Here is a 27,876-nt window from a genome sequence, read left to right as displayed (position 1 = left end):
CAGACTCTTTGGCCCACAGTGTTGTGCTGACCATACTTTAGAAACTGCCTCTATTTTTCTAAGATCCATGTACCTCTTTAAGAGGCTCTTAAAAGACCCTATTGTATCCACCTCCACTGCTTTCACTGGCAGAGCATTCCATGCATCCACCATTCTCTTTCTGAAAATCTTACCTCTGACATTCCCATTTGTACCTGCTTCCAAGCACCTTAAAACTATGCCCCCTCATGTTAGCCATTTCAACCCTGGGAAAAAGCTTCTGGCTATCCACACGATCAATGCCCCTCATCATCTTATACACCTCTATCTGGTCACCTCTCATGCTCTGTTGCTCCAAAGAGAAAAAGACAAGTACAGTCAACCTATAAGGCATATTCTCCAATCCAGGCAACATCCTTGTAAATCTCCTCTGCACTGTCTCTATAGTATGCATACTCTTCCTGTAGTGAGGTGACCAGAACTGAACACAGTACTCCAAGTGGGGTCTGACCAAGGTCTTATAAAGTTGTAACATTACCTCATGGCTCTTCAACTCAATCCCATGGATGATGAAGGCCAACACAGCATATGCCTTATTGTGTGCAGTTTTGGTCCCCTAATCTGAGGAAAGAATTGTGTGCAGTTTTGGTCCCCTAATCTGAGGAAGGACATTCTTGCCATAGAGGGAGTACAAAGAAGGTTCACCAGATTGATTCCTGGGATGGCAGGACTTTCATATGAAGAAAGACTGGATCGACTAGGCTTATTCTCGCTGGAATTTAGAAGATTGAGGGGGGGATCTTATTGAAACGTATAAAATTCTAAAGGGATTGGACAGGCTAGATGCAGGAAGATTGTTTCCAATGTTGGGGGAGTCCAGAACGAGGGGTCACAGTTTAAGGATAAAGGGGAAGCCTTTTAGGACCGAGATGAGGAAAAACTTCTTCACACAGAGAGTGGTGAATCTGTGGAATTCTCTACCACAGGAAACAGTTGAGGCCAGTTCATTGGCTATATTTAAGAGGGGGTTAGATATGGCCCTTGTGGCTAAAGGGATCAGGGGGTATGGAGAGAAAGCAGGTACAGGGTTCTGAGTTGGATGATCAGCCATGATCATACTGAATGGCGGTGCAGGCTCGAAGGACCGAATGGCCTACTCCTGCACCTATTTTCTATGTTTCTATGTTAACAACACTCAACCTGTGCAGCAGCTTTGAGTGTCCTATAGACATGGACCCCAAGATCTGGTTGTTCCTCCACACTGCCAGGAGTCGTACCATTAATATTATATTCTGTCTTCAAATTTGACCTACCGAAATGAACCACTTCACACTTTTCTGGGTTGAACTCCATCTGTCACTTCTCAGCCCAGTTCTCCATCCTGTTGATGTCCTACAGTAATCTCTGATAACCCTCCAGTCTATCCACAACACCCCAACCTTTGTGCCATCAGCAAACTTACTAACCCACCCTTCAACTTCCTCATCCAGGTCATTTATAAAAGTCACAAAGAGGAGGGGGCCCAGAACAGATCCCTGTGGGAGACCACTGGTTACCCACCTCCATGCAGAATATGAACCATCCACAACCACCCTTTGCCTTCTGTAGTCAAGCCAATTCTGGGTCCACAAAACAATGTCTCCTTGGATCCCATGCCTCATTACTTTATGAATGAGCCTCGCATTGGGAACCTCATCAAATGCCTTACTGAAATCCATATACACTACATCCATTGCTCTACCTTCATCAATGTTATCTTCTTCTTTTGCAGCCATTCTAACAAATGTTTATCTTTATGCCCAAATGAAAAGCTTTTCAGCATAATTGGCAGGAAAAGCATTGACAAGTTTCTATTCAAAATTCTCTTTTTGTGTTCTTCAAAAAATGAAGGCACACATCCTTGAATAGTTAGATGTTCTTTAAATGCTGTCTGACCTGCTAATTTCCTCCAGCATTATGCCACTCGTCAGGTATGGAGTCCTAGTCCACAGCACCTTGAAAGTGGCTATATGCTTATGTTAGGTGGTAAAGAAGGTGTTTGGCATACTTGCCTTCATTGGTTGGGGCTTTGAGTAGAAGAATTGGGAAATCATGTTATTTACAACTTTGGTTAGGCTGCTCATGTATTATTGTGTGTATTTCTGGTCACTCCATTACAGGAAGAATATGGTGACCTAGGAAATGGTATAGTGAAGTTTTACCAAGGTGCTGCCTGGATTAGATAATATGAGAAGCTGGACAAAATTTGATTGTTTTCTCTGGAGTATCAGAGGCTGATGGGTGATCTGACAGAATATTATAAAATTATATCTCAGGTCGACAATCTTTTTCCAGGGGTGGTAATGTCAGATACTGAAGGTCTCGCATTTAAAGTGAAGGAGAAAAGTTGAAAGGAGATGAGCAGCTCCTGTTTTTTTTAAAATACACAGAGAGCGCTGTGTGCCAACTATTGCAGGGAGGAAGCTAAATTCGCTCGGAGGAGTCAGTCCATCGTCCAACTCTGGAGAGTTTTAATGGTGGCTGGGGTTCTTCCCGTGGCTCCCTCATCCAGTGATTAGTATTTGAACTCCAGCTGTCCCAGTTCCCTTTAGAGCACGGAAAGGTGGCCTTCATTATTTCTCTTCTGACTGGAAGAGCCCTGGCCGGTGCCACTGCACATTGGGAAGGTAGGTCAGCGATTTACTCGGATTGGGAGGAATTCATGAGGAAGGTGTTTCATCACCCTGCCAGATGAAGGTGGAACAGAAGAGGGAGGAGAGAGGATGGTCAGAGACCAACTACACGATTGAATTTCGGGCCTTGGCCCTGGAGAGAGATTGGAACGGGAAAGCCTTGGCCACGCTATACCGCCACACACTCCGAAATGAACTGAAGGATACCCTCGCCTTGGGAGAGGCAGCAGAGAACTTAGAAAGATCAGCCAGTCCATCCGTCTCGATAATTGTCTGGCAGAGCGAGAGTGGAACCACGTTAGGAGGTTGACGAGAGCCATTCCAAGCCCGGTCCCTACGCTTTGCAGTTCCACTCTCCAACCACGGACCACAACCAGCTTGTCACCTACTCAAGATTCAGTCGACCCATGCAGTTCGGTGGTGCTGAACTATCCGCCAATGAGAGGTCACACCATTGAAGTCAAGGTCATTGCTTTTACTGTGGGGAAAGCAGGTCACCTGTGGGCCGAAACTCCGAAGTTGCAGCCACCTATAAAACTGCTAAAACTGTCCAGTGTTGGGAGGACTGTGACGGTAGCAGCCACTACACCCAATCACATAGATTTCGATTTCATGCTGAAGGCTGAGCTCATGTGGGGTAAACTCTGAGGCAGGTGAAAGTTTTTGTGGACTCTGGGGCACCAGGTAATTTCCTGGGTTTAGGATCAGCCTGTTGGTTCAACATACCACTGCAAGGGTTGAGCCAGCCCATGCCCGAAACTGTCTTGGACGGCCACCCGCTAGTCTCTGGGCAGATCCAGAAAAAGACCATTGCTGAGTTTTGCAGACGAAGATACGGGATCATGTGGAAGGCATTTGTTTCTGCAGTACTGACTCTCCACTTGTCCCTGATCCTCGGGTACCCTTGGCTTTTCTAGCATAATGTTCTAGCATAGTGTCAGAAATAAGGTGGATGAGCTTGAAGTTCAGGTGCGAATGGTGTTGTTGGGATAACGGAGACATGGCTGCAGGGAGATCAGACCTGGGAAATGAATATACAAGGGTATACGTGCTATGGTAGGGACAGAAATGTGGGCAGAGGGGGTGGGGTGGCCCTGTTGGTGAGGAATGAGATTCAGTCCTTTGCAAGGGGGAACATAGGATCAGGAGAAGTAGAGTCTGTGTGGATAGAACTGAGGAACAGTAAGGGCAAAAAGACCCTAATGGGTGTTATCTACAGGCCACCAAACAGTAGCATGGATATTGGGTGCAAGTTGAATAGGGAGTTAACATTGGCATGTGGCAAAGGTAATGTCGCAGTAGTTATGGGAGATTTCAACATGCAGGTGAACTGGGAGAATCAGGTTGGTGCTGGACCCCAGGATAGGGAGTTTGTAGAGTGCCTACGGGATGCATTCTTGGAACAGCTTGTACGAGAGCCGACCAGGGACAAGGCTATTCTGGATTTAGTGTTTTGTAATGAACAGGATTTGATAAGCAATCTTGAAATAAAGGAGCCATTAGGAGGTAGTGACCATAATATGAAAAGTTTTTATCTGCAATTTGAGAAGGATAAGGGCAGATCGGAGGTGTCAGTGTTGCAGTTGAACAAAGGAGACTATGGAGCCATGAGAGAGGAGCTGGCCAAAGTTAACTGGACGGATATCCTAGCAGAAAAGACAGTGGAACAGCAATGGCGGGTATGTTTGGGAATAATGCACAAGGTGCAAAATCAGTTCATCCCCTGGAGAAGGAAGGATTCAAAGAGGGGAAAGGGGCCACAGTGGTTGACAAAGGAAGTCAGAGATTGCATAGCATTAAAAAAAAAGGAAGTATGACAGAGCTAAGGTGAGTGAGAGGACAGATGATTGGGAAAATTTTAATTAACAACAGAACTTAACTAAAAAGGCAATACAGGGAGAAAAATGAGGTACGAACGCAAGCTAGCCAGGAATATAAAGGAAGATAGCAAAAGCTTTTTTAGGTATGTGAAGAGAAAGAAGATAGTCAAGAACAATGTTGGGCCCTTGAAGAATGAATTGGGTGAAATTGTTATGGGAAACAGAGAAACGGCAGAAGAATTTAATAAGTACTTTAGATCTGTCTTCACTAGGGAAGACACAAGCAATCTCCCAGATGTATGGATGGGCCAAGGACATAGGGTGACAGAGGAAATGAAACAGATTGACATTAGGAAGGAAATGGTGATGAGTAGACTGATGGGACTGAAGGCTGACAAATCCCCAGGTCCAGATGGTCTGCATCCTAGGGTACTAAAGGAGGTGGCTCTGGAAATTGCGGATGCATTGGTAATCATTTTCCAATGTTCCTTAGATTCAGGATCAGTTCCTGAGGATTGGAGAATGGCTAATGTTATCCCACTTTTTAAGAAAGAAGGGAGGGAGAAAACAGAGAACTATCATCCTGTCAGCCTAACATTAGTAGTGGGGAAGATGCTAGAGTTCATTATTCAAGATGAAATAGTGGCAAATCTAGATAGCAGTGATAGGATTGGGCCGAGCCAGCATGGATTTACCAAGGGCAAATCATGCTTGACTAATCTATTGGAGTTTTTCAAGGATGTAACCAGGAAGTTAGACAAGGGAGATCCAGTGGATGTAGTGTACCTCGATTTTCAGAAGGCATTTGATAAGGTCCCACATAGGAGATTGGTGGGTAAAATCAGAGCTCATGGCATTGGGGGGAAGATATTGACATGGATAGAAAACTGGTTGGCAGATAGAAAGCAAAGGGTAACGGTGAATGGGTGTTTCTCGGAATGGCAGGTGGTGACTAGTGGGGTGCCACAGGGCTTGGTATTGGGACCACAGCTGTTTACGATTTACATCAACGATTTAGATGAAGGCATTGAGAATAACATCAGCAAGTTTGCTGATGATACTAAGCTGGGTGGCAGTGTGACATGTGATGAGGATGTTAGGAGAATTCAGGGTGACTTGGATAGGCTGAGTGAGTGGGCAGATACTTGGCAGATGACATTTAATGTGAATAAGTGTGAGGTTATCCACTTTGGGAGTAAGAACAGGAAGGCAGATTATTATCTGAATGGTGTAGAGTTAGGTAAGGGAGAAATACAAAGAGATCTAGGAGTTCTTGTTCATCAGTCACTGAAGGTGAATGAGCAAGTGCAGCAGGCAGTGAAGAAGGCTAATGGAATGTTGGCCTTTATTACAAAGGGAATTGAGTACAAGAGCAAGGAAATCCTTTTGCATTTGTACAGGGCCCTGGTGAGACCACACCTGGAGTATTGTGTACAGTTTTGGTCTCCAGGGTTAAGGAAGGACATCCTGGCTGTAGAGGAAGTGCAGCGTAGATTCACGAGGTTAATTCCTGGGATGTCTGGACTGTCTTACGCAGAGAGGTTAGAGAGACTGGGCTTGTACACGCTGGAATTAAGGAGATTGAGAGGGGATCTGATTGCAACATATAAGATTATTAAGGGATTGGACAAGATAGAGGCAGGAAATATGTTCCAGATGCTGGGAGAGGCCAGTACCAGAGGGCATGGTTTGAGAATAAGGGGTAGGTCATTTAGGACAGAGTTCAGGAAAAACTTCTTCTCCCAGAGAGTTGTGGGGGTGTGGAATGCACTGCCTCAGAAGGCAGTGGAGGCCAATTCTCTGGATGCTTTCAAGAAGGAGCTAGATAGGTATCTTATGGATAGGGGAATCAAGGGATATGGGGACGGCAGGAACCGGGTATTGATAGTAGATGATCAGCCATGATCTCAGAATGGCGGTGCAGGCTCAAAGGGTCGAATGGTCTACTTCTGCACCTATTGTCTATTGTCTATTGTCTATAATTTTAGTCTGGTTCTCTTTCTCTCTCTTTTCCCCCTTCACTATAATCTCCCCCCAGCCCTACCTTTCTTTCTCTTTTATTTCCCATAATTCTCCACCTTCCCCCTAGCCCATTTCCCTTCAGCCTATCACTTCCCAGCTCTCTACTTCATCCCTCCCCCCACTTCTTATCCCCCCCCCCCCCCCGACCATCCCATGTTACTTCACTCCTGATGAAGGGTTTCGGCCCGAAACATCGTCACTACCTCCTCCCATAGATGGTGTCTGGCCTGCTGAGTTCTGCCAGCATTTTGTGTTTTTAACTATTTAGAATTAAATGGTTCCTTATCAGATTGTATTAAATCCCTTTTTTTATCTGTAGGAACATGTGGCCTACATGAATACTCCATCTGTATTTTTATCTGCACACAAACTGTTCAAATATCTTTGATTTGTAAAAATATGCATATATATCAATAAATGATAAACCCAAAGGTTACTTATACATCCCGATGATGCTTTCAAAGGCCTGAACATCAGGATGCTGCCAGATGAAAAGGCACGAGTTTCCTACAGCTCTTCTTCTTCTTCTTCTATTTCCAGCAGTTTAGACGCATTTAAGTGTCTTACTGCCCTCTACAGGATGTATAATTAATTATAGAATTTCAAGAAACTCAAATTCTTGAATATAAACTTGTCGCACGTAGAAACTGAATAATAAACTCTTCAATCAGATGGTGGTTCTCTTGGTGGCCAAACAAAGATTTAACAGAAAAACAAAATACATTTAAGCCAAACAGCCTCTTGAACAATATGCTTCTTTCAATTTTATATCAATTACAACTCAGCAAAACATGCTTAACTATCTCTGGACTTTCCCACAGCTCTAACATGGAAAACTGCTTAAATATCTACTTATGATGTCATCACCTAGAGACACAGATCACAGGACCTAAATAACTGCTATACAAAACCACCAGCAGAGGGTGCTAAATAACAAAAAAAAATAACTGACTACTGAGACAGCACTGGTCCGTATTGGGGAAGGCGATGAGTGGAAGACTGCATTCAATACATCGACAGGGCATTATGAGTACTTGGTTATGTCCTTTGGCCTTGTGAACGCTCCAGCCGTATGCCAAGAATTCATAAACAACATGCTCCATGATACTTTCCATAAATATGCCTTTGTCTGCTTGAATGATATTCTAATCCTCTTAAAACACCTGGAGGAGCACGTTGCTCACTTCAGGGACATTTTAAAGAGACTTCTAGACCATGGACTTTGTCAAGTCGGAGAAGTCACCTGTTTCATTTTTGGGATTCATCATCTCCAATGGCAATCTCAAGGTGGACCCTACCAAAACTCAGGCAGTCAGAGACTAGCCACCACCATGCAGTATCAAACAAGTCCAGTGATTCCCGAAGTTTGTTAATTTCTACTGGAAGTTCTTCAGGAACTTCAGCTCAGTGGCTGTTCTGCTGGTGGCGCTAGAGAAATCCACGGGCCCCTTAGTCTGGACGATTGAAGTGGTGGCTGTTTTTGCAGATAGAACATAGAATAGTACAGCACATTACAGGCCCTTCGGCCCACAATGTTGTGCCGACCCTCAAACCCTGCCTCCCATATAACCCCCCACCTTAAATTCCGCCATATACCTGTCTAGTAGTCTCTTAAACTTCACTAGTGTATCTGCCTCCACCACTGACTCAGGCAGTGCATTCCACGCATCAACCACTCTCTGAGTGAAAAACCTTCCTCTAATATCCCCCTTGAACTTCCCTCCCCTTACCTTAAAACCGTGTCCTCTTGTATTGTGCAGTGGTGCCCTGGGGAAGAGGCGCTGGCTGTCCACTCTGTCTATTCCTCTCAATAACTTGTACACCTCTATCATGTTTCCTGTCATCCTCCTCTCCAAAGAGTAAAGCCCTAGCTCCCTTAATCTCTCATCATAATCCATACTCTCTAAACCAGGCAGCATCCTGGTAAATCTCCTCTGTACCCTTTCCAATGCTTCCACATCCTTCCTATAGTCAGGCGACCAGAACTGGACATACTACTCCAAGTGTGGCCTAAATAGAGTTTTATAGAGCTGCATCATTACATCGCGTCTCTTAAACTCTATCCCTTGACTTATGAAAGCTAACACCCCATAAGCTTTCTTAACTACCCTATCTACCTGTGAGGCAACTTTCAGGGATCTGTGGACATGTACCCCCAGATCACTCTGCTCCTCCACACTACCAAGTATCCTGCCATTTACTTTGTACTCTGCCTTGGAGTTTGTCCTTCCAAAGTATACCACCTTACACTTCTCCGGATTGAACTCCATCTGCCACTTCTCAGACCACTTCTGCATCCTATCAATGTCTCTCTGCAATCTTTGACAATCCTCTACACTATCTACAACACCACCAACCTTTGTGTCGTCTGCAAACTTGCCAACCCACCCTTCTACCCCCACATCCGGGTCGTTAATAAAAATCACAAAAAGTAGAGGTCCCAGAACAGATCCTTGTGGGACACCACTAGTCACAACCCTCCAATCTGAATGTACTCCATCCACCATGACCCTCTGCCTTCTGCAGGCAAGAAAATTCTGAATCCACCTGGCCAAACTTCCCTAGATCCCATGCCTTCTGACTTTCTGAATAAGCCTACCGTGTGGAACCTTGTCAAATGCCTTACTAAAATCCATGTAGATCACATCCACTGCACTACCCTCATCTATATGCCTGGTCACCTCCTCAAAGAACTCTATCAGGCTTGTTAGACACGATCTGCCCTTCACAAAGCCATGCTGACTGTCCCTGATCAGACCATGATTCTCTAAATGCCCATAGATGCTATCTCTAAGAATCTTTTCCAACAGCTTTCCCACCACAGACGTAAGGCTCACTGGTCTATAATTACCCGGATATCCCTACTACCTTTTTTGAATGAGAGGACAAGATTCGCCTCCCTCCAATCCTCCGGTACCATTCCCGTGGACAACGAGGACATAAAGATCCTAACCAGAGGCTCAGCAATCTCTTCCCTCGCCTCGTAGAGCAGCCTGGGGAATATTCCATCAGGCAGCGGGAACTTATCCGTCCCAATGTATTTTAACAACTCCAACACCTCCTCTCCCTTAATATCAACATGCTCCAGAACATCAACCTCATTCATATTGTCCTCACCGTCATCAAGTTCCCTCTCAGTGGTGAATACCGAAGAGAAGTATTCATTGAGGACCTCGCTCACTTCCACAGCTTCCAGGCACATCTTCCCACTTTTATCTCTAATCGGTCCTACCTTCACTCCTGTCATCCTTTTGTTCTTCACATAATTGATGAATGCCTTGGGGTTTTCCTTTACCCTACTCACCAAGGCCTTCTCATGCCCCCTTCTTGCTCTTCTCAGCCCCTTCTTAAGCTCCTTTCTTGCTACCCTATATTCCTCAATAGACCCATCTGATCCTTTCTTCCTAAATCTCATGTATGCTGCTGTGGTGAACTACATATCCCTGTCTGGACTGCTCCTGTGGCTCCTCCCACAGACCCCTGCTGACTGCTCCTGTGGCTCCTCCCACAGACCCCTGTATAAAGGCGATTGAGGCCTGAGCCCGGCCTCATTCTCCAGGATGTAGTGTTGTTCATTCTTCCAGTCAATAAAAGCTGATATCTTGCTTCTTACGTCTCAGAGTGAGTTATTGATGGTGTATCAGCTGCCTTCTTCCATCTGATTAGATTTTCCACCTCACTTGTCACCCATGGTTCCTTCACCCTACCATTCTTTATCTTCCTCTCTGGGACAAATTTATCCCTAACATACTGCAAGAGATCCTTAAACATCGACCACATGTCCATAGTAAATTTCCCTGCAAAAACATCAGCCCAATTCACACCCGCAAGTTCTAGCCTTATAGCTTCATAATTTCCCCTTCCCCAATTAAAAATGTTCCTGTCCTCTTTGATTCTATCCTTTTCCATGATAATGCTAAAGGCCAGGGAGCGGTGATCACTGTCCCCCAGATACTCACCCACTGACAGATCTGTGACCTGACCCGGTTCATTACCTAGTACTAGATCTAGTATGGCATTCCCCCTAGTCGGCCTGTCAACATACTGTGACAGGAATCCATCCTGGACACACTTAACAAACTCTGCCCCATCTAAACCTTGGAACTAATCAAGTGAGAATCAATATTAGGGAAGTTAAAGTCACCCATGATAACAACCCTGTTATTTTTGCACCTTTCCAAAATCTGCTTCCCCATCTGCTCCTTGGTATCTCTGCTGCTACCAGGGGGCCTATAGAATACCCCCAGTAGAGTAACTGCTCCCTCCCTGTTCCTGACTACTACCCATACTGACTCAGAAGAGGATCCTGCTACATTACCCACCCTTTCTGTAGCTGTAATAATATCCCTGACCAGTAATGCCACCCCTCTTCCCCTTCCCCCCCCCCTTTATCCCTTTTAAAGCACTGAAATCCAGGAATATTGTGAATCCATTCCTGCCCTGGTGCCAGCCAAGTCTCTGTAATGGCCACTACATCATAATTCCATGTATGTATCCAAGCACTCAGTTCATCACCTTTGTTCCTGATGCTTCTTGCATTGAAGTACACACACTTTAGCCCTTCTACCTTACTACCTTTACACCCGTTATTCTGCTTATTTTTCCTCAAAGCTTCTCTATGTGTTAGATCTGGCTTTACTCCATGCACTTCTTTCACTGCTCTATCGCTCCAGGTCCCATCCCTCTTGCAAATTAGTTTAAACCCTCCCGAACCATGCCAGCAAACCTACCTGCAAAGATATTGCTTCTCCTCGAGTTCAGTTGCAACCCATCCAATCTGTACAGGTCCCACCTTCCTCAGAAGAGATCCCAATGTCCAAAAATCTAAAACCCTGCCCCTGCACCAACTCCTCGGCCACGCATTTAATTGCCATCTCCTCCAATTCTTACCATCACTATCACGTAGCACTGGCAGCAATCCTGAGAACACTACCCTTGAGGTCCTGTTCTTCAGCCTTCTGCCTAGTTCCCGAAACTCACACTTCAGGACCTCATCCCTCTTCCTGCCTATGTCGTTGGTACCAACATGTATCACGACTTCTGGTTGCTTTCCCTCTCGTACCAGGATGTCATGCACCCGGGAGGCAACAAACCATGCGGTCTTAAGCAGCAGTTCGCAACAGCTCCTATCTTGGTTTCTTCTAACCCGAACCTTCCCTTCATCATGGAAGTGAACGCCTCAGACTGCAGAGTGGGTGCTGTCTTGTCCCAACAACCACCTTCAGACGGTAAAATGAACCTGTGTGCATTCTCCTCTAGGCAGCTGACCCAGGTAGACTGAAACTATGACATCAGGAATCGGGAGCTTCTTGTGGTTTAGTTAGCCTTGGAGGAATGGCGTCACTGGCTCGAGGGAGCCAATGACCCTTTTATCATTTGGACTGCCAAAATGAACCTGGCTTGTATTCAGAAGACCAAGTGACTTAATTCTAGGCAGGCCAAAAGGGCTTTAATCTTTAATCGCTTTGAATTCATCCTGACTTATCAACCAGGGTCGAAGAACCAGAAGCCAGATGCCCTGTCCCGTCAGTTTGATGAACCAGAATGAGAGCAGCAGCCTACCATTTTGTTCCAGGCCAGGGTGGTAGCGCCAATTCGTTGGTGTATTGACACTCTTGTTCACAAGGCTCAAGCGCAAAGGGAGATTCTTAGGAATGTCTCCGGATAGGCCGTTCATCCCAAGTTCCGTCAGGTCCCAGGTATTCCAATGGGGACATTCGTCGAGAATGACTGCACTCCCAGGGATTGCCAGGATCCTCAAGTTTATCAATAGGAGGTGTTGGTGTTCCAGAATGACGAAAGAGGTTCGGCAGTACTGTGGGCATACAAGGTGAGCACACAAAACAAAGAACTCCCTTCCTTGATCTTAAGGGCTCCTCCACTCCCGACCCGTTCTGGAAAGACCTTGGGCACACATCTCCATGGACTTTGTCACAGGTTTCCCACCATCCAACGGGAACTCGGTTATTATGGTAGTTGCCGATTGGTTTTTGAAAGCTTGAAAGTTCATTGCCTTGAAGAAGCTACCGTCTGCAGGTCCAGCTTGTCCTGGTCTTCAGGATCCACAGATTATTTCTGGAGGGTGTTCTGTAAACTGATAGGGACAACAGCAAGCCTTTCCTCTGGGTTTCACCCCCAGTCCAACCAGCATTTAGAACATACGCTAAGGTGCTTGTGCTTGTCCTCAGAAAGCTCAGATGAATGGTGTGACCATTTGATGTGGGCAGAAGTTGCTCAATCTTGCAGCATGCAGCGCACCGTTCGAGTGCCAGTTTGGCTATTCTCTGCCTCTTTCCAGAACAGGAAGACGAGGTTGGGGTCCCTGTGGAGGAAGATCTCATCCAACACTGCAAGCAAAGATGGATTAAGACAAGAGAGATGTTGCTGAATTCTACCTGGAAAGCGGAGACCAAGGTGAACAGAAAAAGAAGTGGGGACCTGCTTTACAGGTCTGGCTGTTTACTCATGATTTGCTTCTCTGAGTGAAATCTAGAAAGTTAGTGCCCACATTCACTGGACCCTTTAAAACTCAGAGGTGAGGAGGCCCGGTGGTTTACATCTTGAAGCTCTCCAAGACCCTAAAGAACAACCCCAACTTTGGCATTTCTAAATTAAAACCTGTCTGCACCAGTGCCTTAATTCCATCAGCATCAGCCCCGTCACCACCTAGATTTATCATGGGGGAACAGGATTTTACGGTAAAAAGACTTTTGGATTAACTCACTGTTCAAGAGGTTCGGCAATACCTCGTGGACTAGGAAGGATTCAGACCCAAAGTACTAGGTGCCCGAAACAGACATCTTTGATCCAGCTCTCATCCACAATTACCATCATTGCCTCTCCCAGCAGCCAGGGCCATCATGAATCGGCCATAGGGGAGGGGTCTCGTTACGAGATGCCCCCAACCACACCAGCTTCAAGGATTTAAATGCTCAAACTCCCCAAAGTCCAGATGGCTAAACCCTCTTTAAGGGTTCAGGACGGTTGTGCTAAATGGTAATCATGTTTTGAGCGCCAAGAATTGAGTAGAACCATAGAACCATAGAACATTACAGCACAGTACAGGCCCTTCAGCCCTCCATGTTGTGCCGACCCACATAATCCTTAAAAAAGTACTAAACCCACACTACCCCATAACCCTCTATTTTTCTTTCATCCATGTGCTTGTCCAAGAGGCTCTTAAATACCCCTAATGTTTTAGCCTCCACCACCATCCCTGGCAAGTCATTCCAGGCACTCACAACCCTCTGTGTATAAAACTAACCCCTGATATCTCCCCTAAACTTCCCTCCCTTAATTTTGTACATATGCCCTCTGGTGTTTGCTATTGGTGCCCTGGGAAACAGGCACTGACTATCCACCCTATCTATGCCTCTCATAATCTTGTAGACCTCTATCAAGTCCCCTCTCATTCTTCTACGCTCCAAAGAGAAAAGTCCCAGCTCTGCCAACCTTGCTTCATATGACTTGTTCTCCAAACCAGGCAACATCCTGGTAATTCTCCTCTGCACCCTCTCCATAGCTTCCACATCCTTCCTACAATGAGGTGACCAGAATTGAACACAATACTCTAAGTGCGGACTCACCAGAGATTTGTAGAGTTGCAACATGACCTCTCTATTCTTGAACTCAATCCCCCTATTAATGAAGCCTAGCATCCCATAGGCCTTCTTAACTACCCTATCAACCTGAGCAACAACCTTGAGGGATGTATGGATTTGAACCCCAAGTTCCCTTTGTTCATCCACACTCTTAAGTAACTGACCATTAATCCTGTACTCAGTCTTCTGCTTTGTCCTTCCAAAATGCGTCACCTCACACTTATCCGGATTGAACTCCATCTGCCATTTTTCTGCCCAACTCTGCAGCCTGTCTACATCCTCTTATAACCTTCAACAACCTGCAGCTCCATCCACAACTCCTCCAATCTTCGTGTCATCTGCAAACTTACTCACCCATCCTTCTGCCTCTACATCCAGGTCATTTATAAAAATCACAAATAGCAGGGGTCCCAGGACAGATCCCTGCGGCACTCCACTAGTTACTGGCCTCCAGGCAGAATACTTTCTTTCCACAACTACCCTCTGCTTTCTTTCTTCAAGCCAATTTTTTATCCAAACAGCCAAGGTTCCACTTATCCCATGCGTCATGACTTTGTGGATGAGTCTCTCGTGAGGGACCTTGTCAAATGCCTTGCTAAAGTCCATGTAGACCACATCCACTGCCCAACCCTCATCAATTTCTTTTGTTACCTCTTCAAAAAACTCAATCAGGCTCGTGAGGCACGATCTTCCCTTCACAAAGCCATGTTGGTTATATTTAAGGAAGTATTTAAGGAATACCTGAACTCAGTTTGGTGCTCAATCGTGAAGTTACTTGTGATATCGCTAATGTTTATTTTGAGCTCAGATCTCTTGATCTAATACCAGATCTCGAACCTTGCTTTGGACATCCCAGCATTTGGCCCAATTCATCCTCGTCAAGGACTCCTGTCACGTAGGGTTGGGGAGTTGTGAAAATGTTCTGTTGGCACTAGAAGTGCGGTGATATATATTTCTTGGTATGCCCGGCACAATCCTCAGACTGTTTCGATATAAGTATGACAAACAAAGCTAAAATATGTGGAGGAAGAAGAAGAGATTTGGTTTAATTTGGCATCATGATCAGCACAGATATCCCGTGCTGAAGGGTCTGTTTGTGTGCAGTACTGTTCTACAAGTTCAGTGCTTAAACTGATCATGCAGCAGGGCAATATCTTAGCTACAATCAACTTCTACATTTCACTGTTGCCCTCAAATACACATTTGAAATTGATAAATCTACACATACATGGGGTAGCACAGTATATAGTGATTAGCCCAATGCCTGACAATACCAGTAACCAACTAGGCTTCAGTTCCTACCACTGCCTGTAAAGAGTTTGTGTGTTCTCCCAATGATTAGGTGAGTTTTCTCTAGATGCTCTGATTTCCTCTCACAGTCCAAAGACCTATCAATTGGTAGGTTAATTGGCCGTTGTGAATTGTCCTGTGATTCAGCTAGGATTAAACTGGGGGATTGCTGGGTTGCATGGCTTGAAGGGCTTATTCCACACTGTATCTCAATACATAAATATTAAATTTTGACTGAATGGCAGGTTTTTCAGACTCTGAATACAATGCAAAAGAGAGGTTAGCCAGCTCTTTGCAGATGCTACATTCATCTCCAAAATAATTTCTCCTGCAAAAGCAGAGTTACAAACACCAAGCAACAGCAGTTTCTGTCTTCATTGTCTTAAAGACTTTGGAGATATTTGAGACCAATAGGATCCAATGGGATCCTTGAGAAAACTGATCTACAGACTGTTCAGGATGGTCTCTGTGATATGCAAAATGCATCCTATCAATGCAAGAGCACTGATACTGATTGTAGAGCTGCCACCTTGCAGTTAACTGACCTGGGTTCAATCCTGATCTCTGTTGCTGTCTATGGAGTTTACAAATGCTCCTTGTGACCATGTGGGAGTCCTTCAGTGTTCTCCAGTTTCCTCCCACGATCCAAACCAAGTGATGAGGAGGAATTTCTTTAGCCAAAGGCTGGTGAATATGTGGAATTCATTGCCATCACCAAGTTGCTGAGTATATTTAAAGTGGAGGTTGATAAGTTCTTGATTAGTCAGGGCTTCAAAGATTATGAAGAGAAGGCAGGAGAATGGAGTTGAGAGGGCTAATGAATCAGCTGTAGCCCCCTGGCATGCCTTAGACTTGCTCAGCTTGCTTCTGTCTAGGGGGAGAGCAGCCCTCGGCCCTGCCAAACTGGGTAATCAGCTTGTGTGGATACTGTGTGATGTCCCCACCCCGCCAAATAACAGACAGTACACCTTATGTGATTAAATGATTACACTTTATAGAGATTACTAGAACTAAGTGATTAATAATGATACTATATATACGAAGGAAACGAAAATAAAGAAAAGGCGCCAAAACTTATCGAAGTCCAAACCACTTTGTGCACAACCGTTGGAGCTCAATTAATGAAGTCTTCTGGCTACCATTTGATCCCCTCAGACCTCCTCGACTCGCAGCTCAGGACCACCCGAAGTGATCAACCAAGCACTCCCGGCATGTCTGTCTTCATCTCCTCTCCTCACCGAAAATCCTGGCCTCAGACTCCCATTCAGGGTCCGTTCCATTGCCAGCTTACAGCATCGTGTCCTCTCTCTCTCACCCCCTCGTGCCGACTCCCCAAATCCCCGCCAACAATAGTTTACAGACCCAGAAGAGAGAATAACATTAATCCCAATTGGTTAACAAAAGAATACAATTCTCGTTATCAGTAATTTTAACCCAAACAAAACTGTGAGAGAAAGCACTTATCATAACAAAGAAGCATTCCTACTTTTAACAAAACAAGGAAGCCATTTTGATTAACATATGCAATAACAAAAAAAGAAAAAAACCCTCACAAAGAAAAAGAAAGAAAAGCCCCTTGCACAGCCATGATGGAGCAGACTCAATGGGCCGAATAGCCTAATTCTGTTCCTATGTCTTATGGTCTTGTATTGGTAGGTTAATTGGAGAATGTAAACTGACACAAGGGTGTAGGTGGGTTGTACAGTCAGAAGAGTTGATGGGCATGTGTGAAGGCTGATTTATAGCTTGTTGCTTGATGGTTGGCCTGTTTTATTTGTTTCCATGCTCTATAAAATACAAGACACCGAAAGAGGCCATAATTCTGATACAATGATTAAGACAAATAAGATCTCGGGAAATTTAACATTCTTCTTTACTGGGAAAATGTTATTCACAAGCACTTAAGCTGGGCAAAGCCAGCTGGTCAATCACAGCAGAAAGCCCAGGTGGAGATGTGTAAGAAACCTGTACGAAGAGGAGTGGTGTCCATTGTCCATTTGGTGATTAGCTCTATAGCTCTGCAGCCACTGGGTGAGGATTGCATTTCCCACACTATATGCAAACATGACCGACTGGCTAGTCTATCTTTGATCTCATAACTTTGCTTTGCAGCATATAAGTCTACAAATTATTTAGGGAGGGGTAAATTGGGCAGCATGTGGGGAGAATAATTAAGGATGAACATCTAAATACGACATCAGCGACAGGTTACTATCGATGCAATGCTCCTCAGACAGGATGAAGAGGTCAATACTCCCCAATGCCATTAGGCTTTACAATTCAACCGCCAGGACTTAAGAACTTTTTAAAAGCTATTATTAATGCTTTTTGAGATAGTGATTTAGATGCATATCATATTTTTTACTGAGTTAAGTATTGTATGTAATTAGTTTTGCTACAACAAGTGTATGGGACATTGGAAAAAAAGTTGAATTTCCCCATGGGGATGAATAAAGTATCTATCTATCTATCTATCTAAAATAGCTTGGAAACATGTCGGAGGGATTATTAATTGGGAAATACTTTTCCAAACTACTTCCTACATCTACTGATAGTGAGAGTAAAGCTGGAAATCTGAGCCATCACAGAAATGAATGTTTCAGCAATGTTTAAGAAAAGCTGCCACTAGATGGATTTCGCTGTTCACATTTTTCTGACAATTAGTGTTATCCATTTATACAGTATATCCAGTAGTCCTTTTTCTATTTATTTGAAATGCCATTTATACTGTTCAATTACCAATCCATGTGTTTAATATTTCAACTGCAAAGGAATCCAGACAATGATAAAAAGCCTTGGTGTTTCATTGAAGGAATAAAGTACTGGGACTTCTGCGATATTCCAAAATGTCAGACAGAAATTAGTAAGTGAATTTTTAAAAATTACCTTAAGAGGAACAATTTAAAACTAAATCTTACAAACATTTGTTGGATCCAAAACTTAATGATTTATTTTAACATGTGCGGGTGGCACTGTGTTGTGTAAGTACAGACAATAACATCTATATTTCGGATCATGTGGATGGAATACACTCTTTGTGTAGTCTGCCATTTTTTTTCATGGAATTGTTCCCCCTCATGAATTACACTTCCTGCCTCTCTAATTGATCACTTCCTCACCCTGACCGTCTGATCTGCATCATCTCAACTTCCCTCCACCCATCCTCTATTTGTGCATCACAAGGATGGGCATTCTCTGACACCTTTAAGCTTCCTAAGCGTTCTGTGGCTGTTTCTTTTTATTTCATCATTAACACAGCAGGTAATTACCTTTGCCTTTGCTCCCCCTGCAAAAGTGACTTTCCAGACAAGTATCCTTTCCTTGTATTTAGGTCTGTCCTACAGCTCTTGGTACTTATTTCTTTTAGCATCTTAGACCATAAGATATAGAAGAATTAGGCAATTTGGCCCATTGAATCTGCTCTACTTCATCGTGGCTGATCTATTTTCCTCCCAGACCCAATCTTCTGCCTTCTTCCAACATCCTGTCATTCCTTGACTAATCAAGAATCTATCACCTCTGCCTTAAGTTTACGTAAATATACTTTATATTGGTCTCCTTCATTTTTTGGTGTTTTCTTTCTTGTGGCTGACTGGCAGGAGGGGTGATCTGTTAGTTCTATGTGTGTGAGAGGGAGGATTGAAGGTTTCGATGCTGCTGTCGCTGTTCTTTTTGTAAGTGGGGGGATCTGGGATTATTATTTTCACTGCTTTTTTCTGGTGGGTTTGAGGGTTTGTTGCTATTGTTGCTGTTTTCTCTGGGGGATTTTGGTGTTCGCAAGTTTTATTTCTTTTTCATGCAGGAGAGGGAGCTGATGTCTTTACTTTCAATAGCTCACAGAGTCTTTCTGTATTTCATGTCTATCGGAAGAAGACAAATATCAGAGTTGAATTGTACATGCATACTTCCACAATAAAATGGACCTTTTGATGAGTTGGCCTCCATAGCTACCTGTGGCAAAGAATTCCACAGATTCATCACTCTCTGGCTAAAGAAATTCCTCTTCATCTATTCTAAATGGACATCCTTCTATTCTGAGGCTATGTCCCCCGGTCTTAGACTTCCCCACCATAGGAAACATCCTCTCCACATCTACTTTGTTAAGGCATTTCAATATTTGATAGGTTTCAATGAGATCTCATCTCATTCTTCCAAGTTCCAGAGAGTATAGGTCCAAAGCCATCAAATGCTTCTTATATGATAAGTCTTTCAATACAAGAATAATTTCTGTGAACCTCCTTCGAACCCACTTCAATGTCAGCACATCCTTTCTTAGCTAAGGGGCCCAAAATGGCTCTCAATTCTCCAAGTGAAGCCTCATCAGTGCCTTATAAAGTTTCAACATTACATCCTTGCTTATATATTCTAGTCCCCCCAAAATGAATGCAATACACCATACATCTTCTTAACCACCCTATCAACTTGTGTGGCAACTTTGAGGGTTCTATGGATGGAGGTCCCAAGAACCCTCTATTCTTCCACACTGCTAAGAATCTTGTGCTCTGCCTTCAAGTTTGACCTTCCAAATTGTGTCTGCCTTTTTATCGGCTACGTGGAACAGTCTATGTTCCAAGCCTACACCGGTATCACTCCCCATCTTCTTCAACACTACATTCTCCATCAGACTTAGGAGCAGAATTAGGCCATTCAGCCTGCTGAGTCTGCTCCACCATTCCATCATGGATGATCCCGGATCCCACTCAACTCCATACAGCTACTTTCTCGCCATATCCTTTGATGCCCTTACCAATCAGGGAACTATAGAAGTCTGCCTTAAATATACCCATGGATTTGGCCTCCACTGTAGTCTGTGCCAGAGCATTCCACGGAGCTACTATTCTCTGGCTAAAAAGAAATTCCTCCATGCTTCTGTTCTAAGGGGTTGCCCCTCAGTTTTGAGATTGTGCTCTCTAGTTCTGGACACTCCCACCAGAGGAAACATCCCCTCCACATTCACCCTGTGTAGGGTGTATATCATTTGCCACTTTTTTGCCCATTCTTCCAATTTGTCTAAGTCCTGCTTCCTCAGCACTACCTACCACTCCATCCTATCTTCATATCATCTAAAACTGCCAGAAAGCCATCAACTCCACTGTCTAAATCATTGACAAACAACGTGAAAGAGGTGGTCCCAATACTAACCCCTGAGTAACACCACTAGTTATTGGCAGCTAACCTGAAAAGGCTCCTTTTATTCCCACGTGCTGACTCCTGTCTGTCAGCCATTCTGCTATCCATGCCAGTATCTTTCCTGTTATGCCATAGGATTTTATCTTGTTAAGCAGCTTCCGAAAATCCAACTAAATGACATCCACTGCCTCTTCTTTGTCTACCCTGCTTATTACTTCCTCAAAGTACTCTAAAGTACTCTAAAGAGTACTTTAGAGAAACCATGCTGACTTTTGAGTTAGAACATAGAAAACCTACTGCATAATACAGGCCCTTTGGCCCACAATGCTGTGCCAAACATGTACGTACTTAGAAATTACCTAGGTTTACCTATAGCCCTCTATTTTCCTAAGCTCCATGTACCTATCCAAGAGTCTCTTAAAAGACCCTATTGTATCCACCTCCATCACCATTGCTGGCAGCCCATTCCATGCACTCACCACTCATTGCATTTAAAAAAACAACTTGCCCCTGACATCTCCTCTGTGCCCACTTCCAAGCACCTTAAAACTGTGCCCTCTCACATTAGCCTCTTCAGCCCTGGAAAAAAGCCTCTGACTATCCACGTGATCAATGCCTCTCATCTTGTACACCTCCATCGAGTCACCTCTCATCCTCTGCTGCTCCAAGGAGAAAAGGCCAAGTCACTCCACCTATTCCCATAAGGCATGCTTCCCAATCCAGTCAACGTCCTTTGAAATCTCCTCTGCACCCTTTCTATAGTTTCCGCATCCTTCCTGTATGATGTGACCAGAACTGAGTGCAGTACTCCAAGTGGGGTCTGACCAGTGTCCTATATAGCTGTAACATTACCTCTTGGTTCTCAAACTCAATCCCAAGGATGACGAAGGCTAATGCACCATATGCCTTCTTAACCACAGAGTCAACCTGAGCAGCAGCTTTGAGTATCCTGTGCACTCAGACCCCAAGATCCCTCTGCTCCTCCAGACTGCCAAGAGTCTTGCCATTAATACTATATTCTTCGATCATATTTGACCTACCAAAATGAACCACCTCACACTTATCTGGGTTGAACACCATCTGCCACCTCTCAGCCCAGTTCTGCGTCCTATTGATGTCCCGCTGTACCCTCTGACAGCCCCCTACACTATCCACAACACTCTCAACCCTTGTGTCATCAGCAAATTTACTAACCCATCCCTCCATTTCCTCATCCAGGTCATTTATAAAAATCACGAAGAGTAGGGGTCCCAGAACAGATCCCTGAGGCACACCACTGGTCACCGACCTCCATGCAGAATATGACCCATCTACAACCACACTTCGCCTTCTGTGGGCAAGCCAGTTCTGGATCCACAAAACAATGTTCCCTAGGATCCCATGCCTCCTGACTTTCTCAATGAGCCTTGCATGGGGTACCTTATCAAATGCCTTGCTGAAATCCATGTACACTACATCTACTGCTCTACCTTCATCAATGTGTTTAGTTACATCCTCAAAAAAATCAGTCAGGCTCATAAGCCTGTTGACAAAGCCATGTTGACTATTCCTAATCATATTATACCTCTCCAAATGTTCACAAATCCTGCCCCTCAGGATCTTTTCCATCAACTTAACAACCACATTTTTATTTTTATTTTATCATTAGACTCCAAGTACCTCCCCCCACCCCCCACCCCCCCCCCCCCCCCCAGCCTCATCCTTAATAATTGATTCCAACACTTTCCCAGCAACTGAGGTTGGGCTAACTGGCCTATAATTTCCTTTCTTTTGCCTTCCTCTCTTAGAGTGGAGTGATATTTGCAATCTTCCAGTCCTTCTGCCCCATGCCAGAATCATGTAATTCTTGAAAGATCACAACTAATGCATCTATCTCTTCAGCAACCACTCACAGGACTCTGGCATTTAATCCATCTGGTCCAGGTGATTTATTCATTTTAAGACTTTGAATTTGCCACAAACTTTTTCCTTTGTAATTGCAATGGTACTCACTTGTGCTCCATGATACTCATGGACCTCTGGCTAATGTCTTCAACAGTGAAGACTGATGCAAAGTACTTATTAAGTTCATCTGTCATTTCTTCATTCCCCGTTACTACCTCATCAACAGCAGTTTTCCAGTGGTCCAATATCCTCACCTCCCTTTTACTTTTTATATAACTGAAAAAACTTCTAGTATCCTACTTTATATTGGCTAGTTTGCCCTCATATTTCAACTTATCCCTTATAACTTTCTTACATGCCCTTTGTTGGATTTTTAAATTTTCCCCATCATCCAACTTCCCAATCACTTTTGCTATCTTGTATGCCATTTCCTTGGCTTTTATGCAGTCCTTAACTTCCCTTGTCAGCCACTGTTGCCTACCTCTACCATTTGAGAACATTTACTTCTGTGGGACATATCCATCCTGCACCTTGTGAACTATTCCCATATACTTCAGCCATCTCTGCCCTGCTGTTATCCCACCAGTATCCTCCTCTAATCTACCTGGGCAAGCTCCTCTCTCATGCCTCTGTAATTTCCTTTATTCCATTGTAATACAGATGCATGTGACTTGTGCTTCTCCCTCAATTGCAGTATGAATTCAATCATACTACAATCATCCCTCCTAAGGATTCCTTTACATTAAGCTCCCCAATAAAGTCAGGGTTATTACTTAACACCCAGTCAAAGATAACCTTTTCCTGAGTAGACTCAAGCACAAGCTGCTCTTAAAAAGCCATCTCATAGGCATGCAACAAATTCCCTCTCTTGCGATGCGACACCAACCTGGTTTTCCCAATCCCCTTGAAGCCCATTACAATTGTGTCATTACCCTTATTACATGCCTTTTCTAACTCCTTTTTCAATCTCAACTCCACACCTTGGAGGCCTATATATGATTGCCATAATTTTTTTTACCCTTGCAATTTCTTAATTCCACCCATAAAGATTCAATGTTCTCTAACCCAATTCCATCTCTTACCAACCGCCTATGCTTTTCTGCTTGTCCTTTTGATACAAGTTATACCCTTTGATGTTAAGCTCCCAACTATGGCTTTCATTAAGCCATGACTCAGTGATGCCACAACATCATACTGACCAATGTGTAATTGCACCATGAGTTCATCCACCTTATTCCAAATGCTACTCACATTTAAGCACAGTACCTTCAGTCCTGCTTTCTTCACCCTTTTGAATTTTGCCTCTGTGGTATCATTTAACTCTTTTGTTCTGTCTGCATTTGTACCCAATCATTGGCTTGTCCTTCCTTACATTCATGTTACAGCCATCATCTACTTGTAAACTACTGGCTCATCCACAGCTCTAAAATACTGGTTCCCATCCCCTGCCATATTAGTTTGAAGACTACAATGATGCTGCTTCCTGCACCCATGCTGAGCTCGTCAACTATGCCTCCTACTTCCACCCTGCCCTCAAATGTACCTGGTCCGTTTCTGACAACTCCCTCCCCTTTCATGATCTCTCTTTCTGGAGTCAGCTTTATCTACTGATATCACTTATAAACCCACTGATTTTCATGACTAACTGGGCTATACCTTTTCCCACCTTGTCACTTGTGGAAAATGCCATCCCCTTCTCTCAGTTCCTCTCTCTCCACAGCATCTGTTCTCAGGATTGTGGCTGTTCATTCCAGAACTGATGAAATGTCATCCTTAAAGAAAGGAGCTTTCCTTCCTCCACTATCAATGCATCTCTTCAATTTCATGCACATTTGTCCCCACTCCATCCATCCACCACCCCAACAAGGATAAGGTTCCTCTTGTCCTTGCCTACCACTCCACCAGCCTCCACATCTAGCACATAATTCTCCGTAACCTCCACCATCTCTGATGGGATCCTCCCACCGAGTACATCTTTCCCTCCCCTATCCCCCCCCCCCCCCCCCGCTTCCTGCAGGGATCACTTCCTATGATAGTCCCTTGTCCATTTATCCCTCCCCACTGATCTCCCTCCTGGTACTTATCCTTGCAAGTGGAACAAGTGCTACACCTGTCCCTACATCATCTCCTTCACTACCATTCAGGGCCCCAAAAGGTCCTTCAAGATGAGGCAACACTTCACTCTGGAGTTATCTACTGTATCTGGAGTTCCAGGTAGGCCTCCTGTATATCCATGAGACCTGATGTAGATTGGGAGACCGCTTTGCCGAGTACCTACACTCCATCTGCCAGAAAAAGCGGGGTCTCCCAGAGGCCACACATTCAAATTCTACTCCCCATTCCCATTCTGATATGTCATGTCCATGGCCTCTTCTACTGCTGCTCTTTCACCACTCTCCACTTCCCCCTTTCAACTTATCAACTTGCTAGCCCATCATCTCCCTCTGCTGCTCCTCCCTTCCCTTTCTTCCATGGCCACCTCCTATCAGATTTCCCCTTCTCCAGACATTTATCTTTTTCATCAATTGACTTCCCAGCTCTTTACTTCACCTCTCTCCCTCTTCTGGTTTCACCTATCACCTACCTTGTACTTCTTCCTCCCCTCCACCCCACCTTCTTACTCTGACTTCTCTAGTCCTAATAAAATTTCCCTAGACATAGTGTCTTTTTTCATTAATTTGTTGAATAAGTCAATGTTTTCTGGCTTAGCCAAAGTAATTATTCTTTGGGAAATTACAGAACTAGCAATGTGTATTTCAACATCCCAATAAATGTGATTGTACTAGTGGATGATTCTCTTCTATCAGAGTCAAAGTGTGGCAAAAGGTGGCATAAAATGAAGAAGATTGTTGGAGGACTTGGAGCCACAATTGAATCTCACCCTTGGCAAGCAGCACTTTATATTACTGGAGCAAGATCCATTAATCCGGCTTTTCAATGTGGAGCAAGTTTGATTAATCCATGCTGGGTTCTGACAGCTGCACACTGCATTGTCACCAAGTAGGTTCCTCTTTCAGCTTTTCATTCCAGTAGTGGGATCACACTCCACTCTGTCAAATATTGCTAAACCATGATTCAGGGTTAATGACAACACAACCCTGGCTGTTAGCTAAACCAGTTATCAGTAGACTCTGCAGATACATTTCTTCGGTCTCTTCAAAAGCATTTTAAGTTCAAGATAGACCAAAAGTTGGTTTAAATCATTTAATTGCTTGATTCTGGAATAATATGAACATATAATTTATTGTTATGAGCTGTTTAATTATTTTATTTCATAGTTTGTCCCCATGTAAGAATTAGCCAGACTTGAAAATAACTTTCATTCTGTTTACAATTCTGGCTAAATTGCTTTAGCTGAAATCTCTTACTAACGATACTTCAGTGATGCTTGTATTGTTGGTACCAGATTTTTATTTAAGAAGTAGAATTTAGTGTTGATTTTTAATAAAATTTAGCTTTTATTCTGCCAAATAGCCAAACCCTCCAGCTTAAATTGGCAATTAATTATTGAGATTCAATAGCACTGTCAGCTGTAATAAATTTAGATAAATACAGTTTGAAATACCAATTTTTTTTCCTCACTGTTCTTCAGGATACTTCTTCCAAAACCTGGCTGAAAAAAAAATATTTGACCAACTATCCCTATTCTATAAACTCAATCTCTTAAACTAAATTTATTTCAATAATAGCATTGAACTACTGTGTATCACACCTGTCTTTTGTGGTGATGGTCCTCTTTATAAGTAAAAATCTCATGCAGAATTCCATGCTTTTCAAAATAGCTTCACTAAAGAGGAGTTTAAGATGGTAAATAAAACTAATTTGGTTCATATATCATCACTCTCATTAATGTGTTTTCAATCTGACTATTTTATACAGTTAGTTTCTATAAGAACATGATAATAATGAATACTGTGCACTTACAATAAGAATACAAAAACAGATGCAAATTGTGGGTTGAATCACATTGCATAGCCTGATGCAATACCTTTCATTGTCCAATACCTTTGGTTGATGTTGATTCCTTATTTATTGAGCCATGCTTTTTCATATTTTTAAAACACCTATGTTTATAAAAACTGAGTTGTTTTTTGGTGGAAAATATTGTCAAAGCTTTGCTCTATAACAATTAAAAGTGTGATAGTTGTAATATGATATTGAAATGACAGTAAGTTTCACGTGTACCTTGGGAATTGGATTACATTCATTAAAAGGAGGTGCAATGCAAATTGCAGCCATAAAGTTAGCAAATTTTCTGTACACATATTCTAAAACAAAACTTGTCTTTGTTTCTTGTTTAGTGCTTCCCCTACAGACTACAGGGTATTACTGGGAAAATTTTCGATCAGTGAACATGCTAAGAATGAACAAAACTTTTCTGTTGAAAAAATAATTATTCACCAAAGGTTCAATGAACATACATATGACAATGATATTGGTAAGATGAAGTTTGTTGTTAATACTATGTTACTCTAAACAATACAAATTTCATAAGACCTAGGAACAAATTATACCATTCAGCCCATTAAATATGCTTCAACATTATGGCTGATCCATTTCCCCTTCAACCCCATTTTCCTGCCTTCTTCAGGTAACCTCTGACATCCTCACTAATCAAGAACGTATCAACCTCTGCTTCATATATACCCAATGATTTGACCTCCACGTCTGTCTATGGCAATGAATTCCACAGATTCACTCCCCTTTATCTAGAGAAATTCCTTGTCATATGTTCTAAATAGACATCCCCTTATACTGAGGTTGGGCCCTCTAATACTAGACTCACTCGCTATAGGAAATGTTCTCTCCAGATCCACTCTAGAAAGGTCTTTCAATATTCAATAGGTTTCAATGAAATTTCCCCCCCACCCCCCCACCCCATCTTCTAAACTCCACCGAGTACAGGCCAGAGCCATCAAACGCTCCTCATACTTTAACTCTTTTATTCTTGGAATCATTCTTGTGAACCTCATTTGGACCCTCTCCAATGCCAACACATCTTTCTTGGACAAGGGACCCAAACTTCTTGCTAACGAGCTCAAGAATAGCATGATCAGGCATATTAATGTGTGACTGAAAGAACAGTGTAGGGGGCAGGGCTTCATGTTCCTGGATCATTGGGGCCTCTTCTGCAGGAGGTACAACATGTACAAAAAGGATGGGTTGCACCTGAACCCAAAGGGGTCCAATATCCTAACAGGCAGGTTTAATAGAGCTGATAGTGAGGGTTTAAACTAATTTGGCGGAGGATGGGAACCAGAGTGATAGATCTGAGGAAGGGAAAAACAGAAATAAATCAAGAGTTGATAGAAAGGACAGGCAGGAGATGAAGCATAATCACAGTCAGTGGGATGATTTACAGGGCAATAGAAGTGTGGTGCAGTAAAAGAGAAAGTAACAAATACTGGACTGAAAGTGTTATATTTGAATGCACACAACATAAGAATTAAAATGTATAATCTTGAAGTTCAGCTACAG

At 43.5% G+C, this 27,876-nt stretch overlaps 1 protein-coding gene across 3 annotated transcripts in view; it reads left to right on the top strand.

Moving 5' to 3' along the window:
• Positions 1–27,876, top strand: part of LOC140714435 (salivary plasminogen activator beta-like) — a 125,146-nt gene that overhangs the window by 77,520 nt on the left and 19,750 nt on the right. For all 3 annotated transcript variants that reach the window (XM_073025732.1, XM_073025730.1, XM_073025731.1), the window contains 3 exons: positions 18,156–18,247; positions 25,206–25,398; positions 26,700–26,836. In XM_073025732.1, coding sequence (XP_072881833.1) covers positions 18,156–18,247; positions 25,206–25,398; positions 26,700–26,836 — 422 coding nt within the window. The remainder of the gene's footprint in view (positions 1–18,155; positions 18,248–25,205; positions 25,399–26,699; positions 26,837–27,876) is intronic.

This window comes from Hemitrygon akajei, chromosome 21 (assembly GCF_048418815.1).
Source record: "Hemitrygon akajei chromosome 21, sHemAka1.3, whole genome shotgun sequence".
NCBI classification, from domain to species: Eukaryota; Metazoa; Chordata; class Chondrichthyes; order Myliobatiformes; family Dasyatidae; genus Hemitrygon; species Hemitrygon akajei.
The sequence above is the reverse complement of the archived record's forward strand: the minus strand, read 5'-3'. Positions and strand labels throughout refer to the sequence as shown.